The following is a 15,063-nucleotide window of genomic DNA, read 5'->3' as shown; positions in this document are numbered from 1 at the left end:
ACAATGCATTACAGAAGCACAAACATGCGTGTATGTAGGATCATATTTCGTCATACACACATTTTGCACTTTATTAGGAACTCTATACTTGCACAGGGTAGACTCTCTCTTTGCTCTTGATGGCATGGATTCTACATTATATTGGAAACAATCCTTTGAGATTCTGGTCCATGCTGGAATGAAAGGATTGTGCAATTTCTGCAGATTTTTCAGGTGCGCTTTCATGCTGTGAATCTCCCCTTCTACCACATCCCAAAGGTGTTTTACCGGATTCAGTTCTGGTGAATGGGAAGAACAATGAACGTGGCATGCTGCATTATCATGCTGAAAGTATACTGTGGCCATGAAGCAATGCACACGGTCAGCAACAATACTCAAATAGACTGCAAGTGATGATTGGTTGGTATTATCGGGCCCAATGTTTGGAAGAACACACTCCTCACACCATTACATCACCTACACCAGCCTGAACTATTGACATAAGGGAGGTTGGGGGCATGGATTCATGCTGTTGATGCCGGATTCTGATCCTTCCATCGATGTGCCTCAGCAGATCTGGCTACATTTGGCTTCAACTGTCCAGTTTTGGTGAGTCTATTCCAACTGCACAAATGGAACCTAACATAGTGGAGCAAATGTCTTCTGCTGTTGCCTGATGCCTTCAGCTCACCCACCTCACTACAAAGTGGTTATCTGAGTTACTGTAGCCTTTCTGTCAGCTTGACCATTCTCTATTGCACTCTTTTATCAATAAGGAGTTTTTGTCTGCAGAACTGTGGCTGGATACTTTTTTCTATATTATACCAGTCTGAGTAAACAATAGAGACTGTTATGTCTGAAAATCCCAGAAGATCAACAGTTATAGAAAAACTCAAACCAGCATGTCTGGCACCAGCAATCATGCCACAGTCAAAATCAGTGAGTTTCCCCATTCTGATGATTCTTGATGTAATCACTCCCTCCTGAAGCTTCTCGTCCATATCTGCATGACTGAGAAGGTGTATAGGTGTTCAGTGAGTGTCCAATTTTCATTATGAGATTATTATATGAGAAATATAAAACCATTAAGCCTATTTCTAAGTCTATTTACTTATTTCAAGCTTAAAATGATCTTATCCTATTGGCAGACTTATTCTAGAATAAACACTTGAAATTAGCAGTTATCTACCAACAGACAAGCTTGAAAATGAGTAAGAGGAAATCCTAAATAAAAGATAGCAATGATTATAAAAGATGTTTTCACTTGCCAAGATTTTTCTTTTTTGTAATGCAGTCTTTCTCATCACCTTAGGTGAGTCACTTGTGGCATTTACGCATGAGTTTCACCGATTTCTTCACATTTTGTGGAAAATTAATCACAGATTAATCCAGTCTCCCAGCTCCATCTCCATTCTGCTGAGAATATTTTGTCTTTTATTGGGTCATATAAATATTTTAAAACTGTGGAGAATGTTAAAATATCTTCTCTGTTTTGATGCTGATGTGATGGCACACGGGTGTCACAGACATGTTGACAGCAGCTAAACAAATTGATTAGGCTTATATCTATTTGGCGTGGCACAACAATCAATCAACTCACACTTAGCTAGCAAGGTTTAGATGCATTTAGGCAGACTGATTGCATTTACCCCTGCATTTGTTAAGGTGGCTCATTACACATGAGTTTCACATGCAGAGCCCAAAGCAAGGCTATCCCAAATAAAACATTTTCATGTCATTTTGGCACATTTTCTCAGAATACCAGACAAAATATATTACTTTTATATTACAAAGTATATTACTTTTTTTCTCAGAATACCAGTCAAAGTATATTAAATTTTTTTCCATTTATTTTCCCCCCAGGATTTCAGCCACATCTTCATCCTACCAGTTTTCCCAGACTTAGGATTTATATATATCATAAGAAAATCTATTGTAAGAAACTATACAGCTGCCAAATCCACCCTGAGGCCTAAGTGTAACTTTTTTGTAACTTGCCAGTTGAGCTGATTCGTTTAAATTCTTTTAGATTTTTAGCATTAATCATTGCTAACTATGACTTCAGGTACTCAATGACAGCTAGTGTTAGCACAAAGTTTGAGCAATAAGATCATCTAGCTGAAGATCATCTGCTGTAAGTGTTATGTGGAAGTACAGTATCTAGCCAACTTGACTGCTACCTGACCATCACACCCTCATGTGCTTCTTCCCCAATCGGTTGCCAGAAAGCTGGACATACATGTTTTGATATGCTAAAGTTTTAAGATTTTCCTCCACTGGAGCCAAGAGGCCCAAACCTGTTCCAGCATGAGGTTTTCATTCATAACATGAGGTTTATAAATATATGGTTTGCCAAGGTTAGAGTGAAAGAGCTCTTACCTCATCACCTTTGATTAATGCAGTTGTGGCTGAATGAACACAAATTCCTACATACACACTCCAAAATATCATATAAATCCAGAGTGTAGCTGATTAGAGTAACAAAGGAGGACTAAATCTGGAATGGGAATGATGTTAAACAAGCACACATATGGGAATTTATGTTAAGTCTATAATGAATGCAGACATTACACCATGCTTATATTTCAAAGTTGCTCAAAGCTCCTATAGAAAGGATATTATTTATAATCCCTCTCTCCGGTGTCACACAGATGAGGGTGGCTTTCCTTTTGAGTCTGGTTCCTCTCAAGGTTTCTTCCTTTCTTTCAGGAAGTTTCTTTTTTTTTAAACCACCGTTGCTTCAGACTTTATATATAATTTATATATAAACTTTGGAAGTTTTATTCTGCATATCATATTTCTTTACAGCTGCTTTGAGACAATGTACATTGTTAAAATTGCTATACAAATAAGGCTGAATTGAATTGAATATGTTTGTGATATGTGTCCTTGTGCCATGCTTATTTTTGGGATTTATTTTTTTATTCTTTATTTTACTACCACATTCAACAGCCATAAACCATTTATTTCTTATGCCTCTTATGCTTCTGAAAAAGGTGTCCTTCATATTTTAACTTAACCTGCCGGACTGCTTATCAACAGCATGCTCCATAACGGTGAGAAATTTTCCAAACATGATGAGATTTTATTTTTATTCAGAAGTGTCGTTTCTTCAAAAAAAGATTGGAAACTAATATTACAGGATTGGATCTTGATGATACAGCACCCCAGTGTATAGAACAAGGCTGTGAGATGTTATCTTCATGCCTCAGAAGACAACTTGAATGGCTATTCATTTTTGCGATTTTCAGGAAGAAAAAATGTTATAACAAAAAGCCAGTAGAATGTAAAGAGGAACCCAAATAGTTGTTAAAATATTCCTGTTTTTGACAGCAAGAACCAACCAGTAAGAAAGGCGTTCTGTAGAACATTAGATTAATACATACCAGTGGACTGGATATAAAATGTAAGGCGTCTGATGATAGTATAAAAATGTTTCACACATATCCATAACAGTATATTTATTACAGACATTGCAGGGTAAAAGATTTCCATCACTTTTTATTATTTAATATAAGAACATTTACATCCTGTTAAAACACTGAGAGAAACAATCTGCTTTGATCAAATAGTAAGAGTAGAAAGTTCAGTGTTTCATTTCATGGCCGGTCTGTCTGGATCAGGGTATCTGCATCTAGTACATTATACATGGGAAAATGTACAAACCAAACTCATATCAGCAAAAGAATCCTGTCTGCTGGACTGCATGCTGATAACTCATGCTCTTCATCGAGCTATATCGTATCTGGATATTGAATGAATGGAGTGAGTATTTACATTCAGCACTTTGGTTCTGGACACTGACAGCTATTGGTAAGCGTTTATTCATTAATTCCCAGTGAGACAATACAGAGAGGTTGAAGGCATTTTTGATGAGACACTCTAAAGTTAAGTATAGTTTGTGATTTCTGTGTGTGTGTGTGTGTGTGTGTGTGTGTAGCTATGAAAGGATATGCAGGATATGAAATGAGGATATGGAAAAGGTCTGAAACCAAACTACAATCCAATAAAGGCCCAGTCGGGAAGTGCTGCAGTACAAGGCTAGTTTCTGACCAATCAGCAAGAGAAAGGCAAACTCTTCAAGTGTGTAAAGGTCCACCGACATAAAAGTCTTTAAAAAAAGGAACCTAACATGTTTAAACGGTGCTAAAAGTTGTTTAGGTCATGGCTATAAATAAGACACATCAATTTGAAGTGGTTCTGTTTTGTTTTGCACTGGCACTTTACATTAACACTGTTGACTAGCACCACAGACTCTGAACAAACATCCAGGTTTAAACTGGAAGCAGAGGAGAATAAACCCAGATTTCTCACGGGTCCAGTCCTGTTTAAATGTTGTTTTCATTTTAAATAGCTGTGTTCACTAATCAGCAGACCAGAGAGATTTAAATGAAATAAAATAAATGAAAGCCTGTGGAAACGCTTTCTCTTTTTGATGAGCCGCCTTCAGCAAAATCATTTACATAAATGTGTGTAAGTCACCACAATAAGTCTCAACTGAGCAGCCATGTTTACTAAACTAGACTTGCTAAATTATGCAGGGTTTTTTTTCCCAGTCGATGACCTGTGTTCTTAATAATAGCCATGTCAAATGTTTACACACCTCAAAACACACCAATAAATCCACACGTAGGCCCTAATCACATCACAGATTGCACTAAATTGCCCGGTTTCTCTACTAGTACGTTCCTGTGATTTTAATATTTCATTTTTAAGACAATGAAACAAAATAATAAGTAAAAGCAGTGGTAAATTTGCAGCATTTATGAATTTCCATGTTCTCTGAATAGGTAAATGTTCTGTTATAGGGTTCTACCAAGAATTTTTCTGGGTTTTCCCAGAAGGACAAATCAAGGGAGGCTTAAAGGTTCAAAACATTTTTTAAGTCTCTGCTGAGTGACTCGAGTTATACGGCACAATCCACCTGAAAGAAAAACGGAAGTCTGTCTGACTGACAGGGGAATAGTTACTACACCTTTAGGATGTAAATGAATAATAATCTCAACCTTACTGCCTGAATGCTACTTTTAAATTCAACAAAGCCTTGCTGCAATTTTCGGTGTGTTTAATCGTAAGAACTGTAAAATCGGCAATTGAAAGCTGTGAGGCTTAAACCCCATTTCTGCTAATGGTTTTTAAGTGAAGCCAGTTGCAGCCTGGGGAGCTACTTCTCAGAAATCCAGAATGACGACAACCTCCGTTAAAAAGAAAGACGTGATAAGACACTTCAGTTGTGACAGCTGGTGCTGCTAAGTACTAGGCCAAACTTGTGAGCAGTAGTGATAGACAGAACTTTTGTTAGGCAACACTGAAAGTAATTTTTTATTGCAGGAGATGTAGAACATGTTAAATTGTGCTCTCTCTCTCTCTCTCTCTCTCTCTCTCTCTCTCTTTCTCACTCTCTCTCTCTCTGTCTCTCACTCTCTCTCTTTCTCAGTCTCTCTCTCTCTCTCTCACTCTGTCTCTCTCTCACTCTGTCTCACTCTTTCTCTCTCTCTCTCTCTCTCTCTCTCTCTCTCTCTCTTAAATCATTTATTCAGCATGGTTATGGAAACCGGCATCTGAACTTTCTGAACACATGCAGGAAACTCATTTAAATTGAGATTAAGATGCTCAAACTCATACTGGACAATAGTTAATAAGAATTTCAAAAAATTCAATTCAAAATAATTTTGAAAAATGAACAAACAAGTAAATAAATGTCCACACAAACAAACAAAATGTTTATTCAATTAAAAAACAAACAAACAAACAAAAATCTGGTCTTGAGTGTTTATTAAAAAATTAAATTAAAAGTTAAATGAAAAATATATAAAATTAAAATAATAAAATAAAATGAAAATGAAAAAAAAAAAAAAATACTGACTACATAGCGCAAATCTTTAATGTCATTGATGATAAACGAAAAAATCCTGCTACTTGGCATTTTAATGAATTTAGATGAAAAATTTTTTAATAAACGGTTTTAATGCAGGGTTCCACATCAGAGCGCTCGAACCTGGGAGACAGTTTTCTGTTATGAATCAGGAATTTATGAGTAAAGCACTTAAGGGATCTCATACAGGTAATTCTGGCTGCTACAGTATGTATGTAGCTGGCATAATTAGATGAGACATGTTTCTCAGGAGGGAAAGTAAATGCAGGATCTAAATCCTGCACAATTATATATTTCATAAATTCAGTGCATAAACAACCTCATGCCCAAAGGCAATACAACCATCATAAATAATCAATCACATGAATATTCCCCACGTTTATTTCTCCATCAGAGAGCAGCCATAGTTACACAAGAACTTCATGATTAATCGCCGGCTCTCCCACACCTCGATGATTAGCTGAAGAACGAGCATGAAATAATAAATATGAACGGTGTATAGCCGCAGACTTCATCCTACACATAGATTTCTTTCCTACTCAGGCTGCTCAGTGACTTAGTTCTGACAGACAGAGATTTTGCAGGCCTTAGTGACAATCTAGCAAATTGCTTCCTCGCCTAATTAATGCTGCTATTTATATGACAAGAACATTTGTCTCATCCTAACATAAAGCTGGTAATTTCAGGCATTGATGAGAAGGACGTGCTGACAAGCTCAAGGTTTCCACAGCTCAAATCAAAACACTGTGGTGATGAACGTGGTCTTGCAAAATGAGCATTTGTCCACGCTAACAACATTCAGTGCTCTATTGTGCCACACGTGTGTTATGAAGGACATTAATGCAAAATGACCATAAAACACATTAAATAACCTCATGCTTGATCGCTTTTAGTTTAACAGACACGTCAAGGAATTTCAATGTATATGGCATGAGTCACTGAGAGGAGTTAATTAGTGGATGAGAAACTGCTGGAAATGTTATGACACAGGTATTAACGAAGGTTCTTTAACAGAGACTTTGTGGTTTTGTACAGAGCAGATACGTCTATTTCTCACACAGGATGTCAATAATATATATATTTTTTAAAACAGATTTTTAGATACTGTAATTAAAATCAGAGTTGGGGAAATAAAACATAGAAGAAAAGTGAACTCAGGCAAAAAGAAGCAACACATTTTTTTTCTTTTTTTCTTTTTTTCTTGAAATAACGACACAGCTGACCAAGTGTGCTTTAATATCCGAACACAAACTCCACTTCATAAGGCAACAGATACGTGTTTTTGTTGAGTAAGAAATGTTTTTGGTCTTTGCCTGTTCCAAAAAGTACAAATTCATTCAATTCATAAGAGTGATGAGGAGCCATTTATATTTAATAGAGCAATGTGCAGCTTTCACATCCTGAATGAGTATTAATGACAGAGCGATATTTACAAAGCTGCCCACAATGTAATGTTATTATAAGATCAACATCTGAAAGACTGAAACATTTATAAATAAGACAGTTTTGCCATGATGTTAATCTTTTTTTTTTTCTTTCTTTCTTTTTTTTTTGTCATATCTCTCAATATGAAGAATCTGTTAAGAGCATCTCAATCCAGTAATAAATACAGAGAAACATCTCTCAATAACAGGATTTAGGACGTCAGATAAAAATAGAAAAGTAAAGTAAACCTGTGTCTTGAAGCTATTACTGTATAACCAAATTTTTCACCATTAAATTTATACGAATGTCATCTTCATCAACTATGCCCTTTTTCAAATAGAGTAACCAAATGATACCGAACATCTCCGAACACATAGAAAAAGAGCAGACATGTCATGTTTTTACATTGTTCCACGGAAAAGGCCAGGATGCAGTTCTGTCGCTTCAAGCTTCACTCAAAAGCACAACTTGATTAAGTCTGTGTTAAATTTGCTTAACATTCAGATGTAGACGCACTCGCTATTCGTGTGTCAGTCACAACTTACAGTTAGTTCAGTTTTGCTGCTTAGATGTGGCAGGCTTAGAAAAACAAACCCACAAGAACATGGCCACTCATTTCCAAAATAATCTTTTTTACCGCTCTGCCCTGCCTTTTTCATTCACATTCTGACAAACACAAACACGCATAAGCAAGAGAGAATCACACAACTTAGAAGCATAGCTGGTCGTGTTCTTTTTCTCTCTTTCTCTTTCATATTCACACACACACACACACACACACACACACACACACACACACCCTGGCTGGAGAGTATTATCCAAGCTAGCTTCAAAAAAGATGTATAAACAAACTTACCATTCATGCCTTGATATTTCAGTCAACCACATTTCTGAATACAAAGATTCCATTTCATAAGGGCATCGCAGTCCTTTGTTAAATACAGTATATACAACTTTTCAATAGAAGATTTCAGAAGTCAGATAAAATAGTAGAGGAAAGTGCAGGAGAGAATCACGTGAGCTGGCTGCACAGCTGGCTGAATTCTCCCTCTTTCTCATTTGCAATTCACACACACACACACACAAACTCCCAGGCAGGAGAGAATTGTATGAGCTAGCTGCACAGCTGGGCGAGTTCAGGTTTGGAGGAACTGGGCAACTTGGCACCGAAGCTGTGAAGCGAGTCGCGGACACGCACCACCTCACTGGCTGAGAGCTTGAGTCGGTGGCGAAGCAGACAGGAGAAGAGGTCGAACGGACGCTCGGCAGGTGGCGTGAGCCGATTTACACGGTCGCGGATCTCCATCAGTGCCAGAAAAGCAGCGTCCTGTGTGCCCTGTGTGTACGGGTAGTCCAACTGTGAGATCAGCTCCTTGACACCATCAGCATTGAATTGCATGCTATAACCGAATACCCTCAGACTGTTGATCTTCATGTACCCCAGGTTAGCGGAGTCCATATCCAACGGCTCATAGAAGAGCGTCTCATTGACACCCGGGTCATCTGTGAGGATACGGCTGCGCAAGTAGACATGAACTGTCTCGAAGAAGGACTTCCATTTAGTGCCCAGCACCAGCGTCCAATTGTAGCATGGCAGTGGCGAGTCCAGTTTAGTTCGCTGCCAGTCAGGGAAGTCATTCTGCTTGACGGGCATGAACCAGCTCTCTGAATGGCTTCCCCCAAACGGGTTGACGTAGATGGCAGGCACAGGCTCCAGCGTGCTGTTTTGTGTGGTGCAGATCTGGAAAGAGATTCCCATGAGCATGTGCACCAGGTTGGACTTGTTCTTGTTGCTCTTGAGTGTAAGCAGCATGCGCTTGCGCCACGCTGGGTTGAACCAGCTTCCCAAGCGCACATCGTTGCTAATGTAGATTGCGCGCACTTCCAGGCGGCCATCCAGACGATGTAGAAGGTGGTGTACCTCTGCATCCACCATGTCCAGGTCAAAGTTCACATAGTGGTCCAGAGAGATGGCCACGGCTGGCCGACATGAACCCAGTTGCAGGAAGCTTCCAGGCATGCATGTGCCACAGCGGGTTACATTGTCCGGGGCACACAAGGAACACAGTGTGCCCTCACCCACCTGACATGGAACTGTACCCTGGCAGGAACTGCCCTGTTCTGTAGGACACAAGCAGTAATGCACTTCCTCTGAGAAGGAGCCCAGACCTCCATGCTCGTTGCAGTACAACAGAGACTGAACTCTGTTCAACCAGAAACCCAATGTCCTGCAGGAAAGAGGACAGCCATTAGCACAGAAACATTTGAAATAATTAGAAATGCATAATTGACTGCTTTGCTTAATGCAAGAAAATTACATAAGCTCTGTCATGGCATGAGAATAACATTTGGAAAACTGCCTGAAAGTTTATAGAGGATTAGCACTGGATATATTTTCATTCCACTGAATGACCTCAACCCTTCTCATGTCTGTTGATTGGTAGGATTATTAAACATGTGCCAGAGAACTGTCCTAATATTAACCCAAGAGAAAAAAGTAAAAAGTCAGGCAATAAGCTGTGTCTTAGATTCCTTTTCCATCATCCTATTTAGCTGGGGTCATATCACTTTGATTAATGCACTTGGCTTGGCAGATTCATCTATTACCTTCCAACATACTTGACTAAAATTGAGGAACACCAAGTTTCTCACACTCATAAATTAAAACCCTCTCTGTCCTCCAGTGGCTCCTCTGCCTGTCAGTCGTCATTGTCTGGATTGAGTGCCTTACATTAGTCCTACATACCTTTTATAACCCACTGCATAACCATGATGGCATTTTAAACAATCAGATATTTTAAAATATCAACCAGGTACTCAGATTTGAAGCACACTCAACCAGGAGCACAGGGTATATTCCTTGTCCATGTCCTTCCCTGAATACACTGGCTTTTAATATGACAAATGAGTGACAAAGGCAGACAAAAGCTTTCTGTTTGAGAATGTTTATATATAATGAAATCAGCTCAAGGGAACATTTGGCTAAGTGATATGTCATTTATTAGAACTGCCTCGGACCCAAAGCTGACTAAACTGATTTATACATATTCTCTACATACGCATATTGATTAGAATTCAGGGCGACACTTACGCCAAGGTTTTTTTTTTCTTTCACTGTCCGTGTCCATGGGAGCTGCATTTTATTAGAACGGTGCCTCAAAGTGGCATGTGGCTTGTCAGAGCAGAGTGAAAGTCTTCACAGTAGAGCACGTTAACTACGACCTGCCACTCTCTTCGAGCACTTCATTACAGTGCACACACACTAACCACACTGCACAAAAGGTCTTTTCAATCTGGCTTAGAGAAGCTAAACATCTCTGTCTGTTTCATCGTCTTTGTCTGTCTCATGTATCTCACATCTCTGTCGAGCTATTCTCGGGCCATCTTTTCTGCGTTCTCTGTGATTTCTGCTGTAGCTTCATACTATTACATCCCACACTGCAGCCCACACAGCATCAAACACCAAACACATTCCTTTTAACCTCAGTGGTCATTCATGTAAACATGTAGCTCTTATTTTTCTAATACATAGTCAATAGGAAGCATATAAAGCAGAGTAAAAATAAATGTATGGCATTAACTGGCATTATGCAATGTCTTCGGTAACAACTGTGCATTTCAGCATCAGTTTCTATCAACATTGTATTAACTGATCTTTTTTCCATTGATAAAACAAACAAGACAAATAATCAACAACCACATTAACCAATGTTCATGTCATCTATAAGCTAAATTAATGCCACAATAACCAACATCTTAATTAATGGTTATTATCAGTCGTTAACTGGCAAGTTACTAAGAGGTGAAGCTCCATTTTCTACACCTGGAGAGCAACTTATTAACAGCCAACATGCAGCAATTTTTTCATGCACTGAATAAACATTTAGTCTTTGCAAGTGTTTATTAACATGGCATTTGGTGTATTAGTGCTGCAGTTCACGGTTTGTTAAGTAAAGTAATGCTACTTAAGGGAATTTTAATATATAGAATTAATATTTATGTACTAGAATTAATATTTATGTATTAATTGTGGTTGTTGGTTTAATGTGCAACCGAATACTGAATATTACACACATGCATTTGGTAAAGATCACAAACTTCGCATGTTGTCATAAGGGGATTTTTAAAAAAATAAAGTATATACAACTTTTCAATACAAGATCTCAGAAGTCAGATAAAAGCTAAAGACCAAATACAAGGCCAGTGAGGCAGATTTGTCCTGCATGAACTTGAACTGCTCAGCATTTACAAACTATTCAGAATTCACACCAGATCCATACAGTGTATGCAAGCTTACATCTCACTGTGCTTAAATATAACTGACGAACAGTAGTAATTTTCTCCAGCTGAAGGCTAGTAACCATAAACTGCTGTATATATGTGCGCTTCACTTTCTACCACAGCTGGATTCACGGCATTCTGAAATGTGATATAAAATCAATGGTATATCGGTCTATATGTTGTTTGTCTGCACTGTCTTGTCTTGTCACCCTGTGCACTTCTGTTGTATGTCTAGTTTTACTAAAGATCGCACCTTAAGTATAGTTTAGCTTTATCTCTATGTTTAGCTCTATGTTTGTCTGCGTCACTGTACTTTGTCTTTGTTATGTGTAGCACCTTTGGTAGGAGGAACGTTGATTCATTTCACTGTGTACTGCATCAGCTATATATGGTTGAAGTGACAATAAAGCTTCTTTGACTTTGACTTTGAATACCTGTGTACTGTGCTTGATGTAAGTCAGACTCACATCTAAAAATGTTTCAGAAGCATGTTTGTGTGTTGTGCTGTTGTGAAGGTGTTCACTGAGATGGTGAAACATAAAAAAAAGACTTCTTATCCTGATCTGTACAGAAGTAGCAGTAGTGATAATACAAAAGTTTTATTTACCACAATCTTTTATCAAACAATATTTCCATGAATAAGAACAGTTGACTTCACTCCTAGACAGTGTTGAAATAGTTGCAGGAGACTGCACAAACCTTAAGACACTCCTCAGAATATATGTTTGAACCCCAAGGTACAGTTTCTCCTCGAGTCATGTCGGTATTTATAGCTGCCCATATAAAACAAATGCACATCTGGATGCAAAGCCATAATGTATTCCAGAAATAAGACCTCACTCTATCCCAGCAATAATTTATCATTACATTGTAATCATTTACATCCCTGCCATTCGAAACCAGTTCTTTGTCGACAACAAGAACAGCAATAGCACAATCACTGTGCTAAACACTTGCGAATTAGCATCAACAAACAGCCAGTCCTGGGTTGCATTTGAGGTGTTTACCAACATATATAGCAAGATATAGTCTCTGAACTCCACCACTGTTCCTTGTTGGAAAATGTCAGCAGTGAAACGACTGTCACCCAGCTGCTGCAAGTGCCTCAAAAGTCTGATATAAAGACAGATACTGTATCAAAGCCATCATCCTCTCTGAGCAAGCAGATATACAGATGACACAGATGGTCTTGACAGTGAGTCACATAGCCTAACATATTTGAAGCATCAAAACTTTTAGCTTTTTAATGTGTTTAATCTTTAATTTGTTCTTTATTTTCCCCGGAAGCCTGATGGTTTTAACAATGTTTTAAAATTTCATACTTAATACTAAAAATCATAGCAGTCTATGCCTGAATAACTTTACTCTGATCCTGGATTTCTTAACTAACAGATCTGAGACTGTCCAGTCCGAGAAAGATGTGAGATGGTTTTGAACACAAGCACTGCAGGGCTGTGACTTCAACACCTTTCTATTCTCTTTCTGTTTACACCTGACTGCATCCTGATCCACACTTCCAACACCCTAGCCAAATTCTCAGAGGACATCACCATAGTGGGACTGATATTAAATAACAACAGGCCTACAAAGCAACACCAAGCAGAGTGGTGTCTAGAAAACATCATGACCTTCAACACCAAAGAAAGTAGAGAAAGTGATCACTGTTGATTTCAGGAAGTCGAGGATCACCCCTGCCTTTACTTCTAGTTTCAAGCTCCTCTGGGTCTCCTTCACAAAGATCTGTTATGTTCTGGTTTCCACCTAGTGCAAAGGCATAACAGAGATCACTCTTCCTACGGAAATTTAAAAAAGCCAGAGTACATGTACACAGCGTAGTACATCAGCTGCACTGTGGCTGACCAAACAGACTTGTACAGAGTTGTGAAAACTGCCCAGGGACAAAGCTGCTGAACATGGATGACATCTAACTGTCTGTACAGGAAGACTAGCAGCATTTCAAGAGGCATAACCCATCCAGCACATTCTTCATTCTTATCCCTATTTGTTTGTGCACTCGATCTCTTTGTTCCTCTAAAATCTGGAAAGTGTTACAAGAATATTCCCACAAGAACACAACTGTATCATCCCAAGAGCTGTAAGTGCACTTACCCCTTACCCCAACCCCATCCTAAATCCTGCTCAGCGTGACTTCTTCTTAGAAGAACTCCTATTTCATCTTATCTATATGCTAAATTTAGAACATTCTATTAAGCAAGTACAGCATTTTAAAGGGAAAAGGCACATTACCTTTCTCTGGGCAGGCTGATCTTTGGCTGTTTGGGACAGCGCTTGCTGAGGGTGAAGAGTTTCCGCACTGTTTTGCTGGCTTTGCCAAAGATTAGTTTAGTGCTGGTCTCCAGCTGAGCATGGCGTCTCTGCAAGGCTGTGTCCAAACTCCAGAACTTCAGGATAGCCGTAGTATTCAGAAAGTGATCAGTGGGCAGCTTCTTTAGAAAGGTCTTAAACTCATCTGAAAAAAACACAAAAAACAAACAAGGACACAACTCATATTATAACAACCTATACACCATGTGGCAAATCTGAGGCATTCTGGACATGAAACACTGAACCTTGAGTGAAAATAACCAGCAGAAATTAGCTGATGTTACAAGTGAACCATAAGAGCTTTGATTCAGAGTAATTGGCTGTGAAACGTGGGTAGGGAGAAGTGACATTTTAGATAACAACCTGAACATCTCAAGGAAATGCACAGTTAGTGGCTCAAAAGGTGTGGAGGCTGAGTGAAAAAAAAGGAATGTTGTAGAAAAACAGCAATCAGCACTTAATTTCTCTGCTTGTGTCCCTTTTCTGAGTTTCCAAAGCAAATATAGATGTGAAGCATAATTGTTCCCTGGATGAAGTGCAATAGCAATAGCTGTGGAACATAGGCACCAGTCCGATTTGCTTGCTGTAAATGCTGAACAAGCAAGAACACCTCAGACTTCAGGGACAACATCAAACTGAAATTATCCTAATGCCCATTTTAACTTGGAGAAATGGTTGAGCTGACACTGGCAGTCTTTGGAAATAAAGACACTTGTGCAGATGTGGACAGTGAGAAATGAGCGACCTCCTGGGGATTTCTTCAGGCTATTGGACATGTAGCTTGGGTTCCACTGAACACCCTGCTGTCCCAGGCAATTATAATGTGCAATGATCCCGTGTAAGACGGCAAGCCCATAGGCTCCCACCAATAAGACCGAATCAGTGTTGGATAACATTGGGTTTGGCTCAGAGAGTCGTTTGAGCTCAGTTTACCCACTGCTCTACTCATCCATGACCAGCTGTGTTCTCTCTCTCTCTCTCTCGCTCTCTCTCTCAGTCTGTCTCAGACTCATCAATGTGACCTTCATAAGAATCAACTTTCTAATAATGATCTCTGTCACATTTTTTGTTCCATTTTAAACCCATTCTTGGTTTATTAGCATTGAACTGTCATCTCCCGCTCACTGCAAATTACTCTCATCATTTAAATATGCATATATATGTTAGTAGGAAACTAT

General features: G+C 38.8%; 1 protein-coding gene across 1 annotated transcript in view; it reads right to left on the bottom strand.

Annotated features, from left to right (window-relative positions):
* Nucleotides 1-3,176: 3,176 nt before the first annotated feature.
* The window catches only part of brinp2 (bone morphogenetic protein/retinoic acid inducible neural-specific 2), a 121,053-nt gene continuing 109,166 nt past the window's right edge, over nucleotides 3,177-15,063 (bottom strand). The window contains exons 7-8 of the mRNA XM_058395996.1: nucleotides 13,808-14,030; nucleotides 3,177-9,507 (exon numbers count right to left, since the gene is read on the bottom strand). Coding sequence (XP_058251979.1) covers nucleotides 8,394-9,507; nucleotides 13,808-14,030 — 1,337 coding nt within the window. The 3' untranslated portion in view covers nucleotides 3,177-8,393. The remainder of the gene's footprint in view (nucleotides 9,508-13,807; nucleotides 14,031-15,063) is intronic.

Source organism: Hemibagrus wyckioides, linkage group LG07 (genome assembly GCF_019097595.1).
Source record: "Hemibagrus wyckioides isolate EC202008001 linkage group LG07, SWU_Hwy_1.0, whole genome shotgun sequence".
Lineage (NCBI taxonomy): Eukaryota > Metazoa > Chordata > Actinopteri > Siluriformes > Bagridae > Hemibagrus > Hemibagrus wyckioides.
This window is presented reverse-complemented; position numbering and strand designations above follow the sequence as displayed.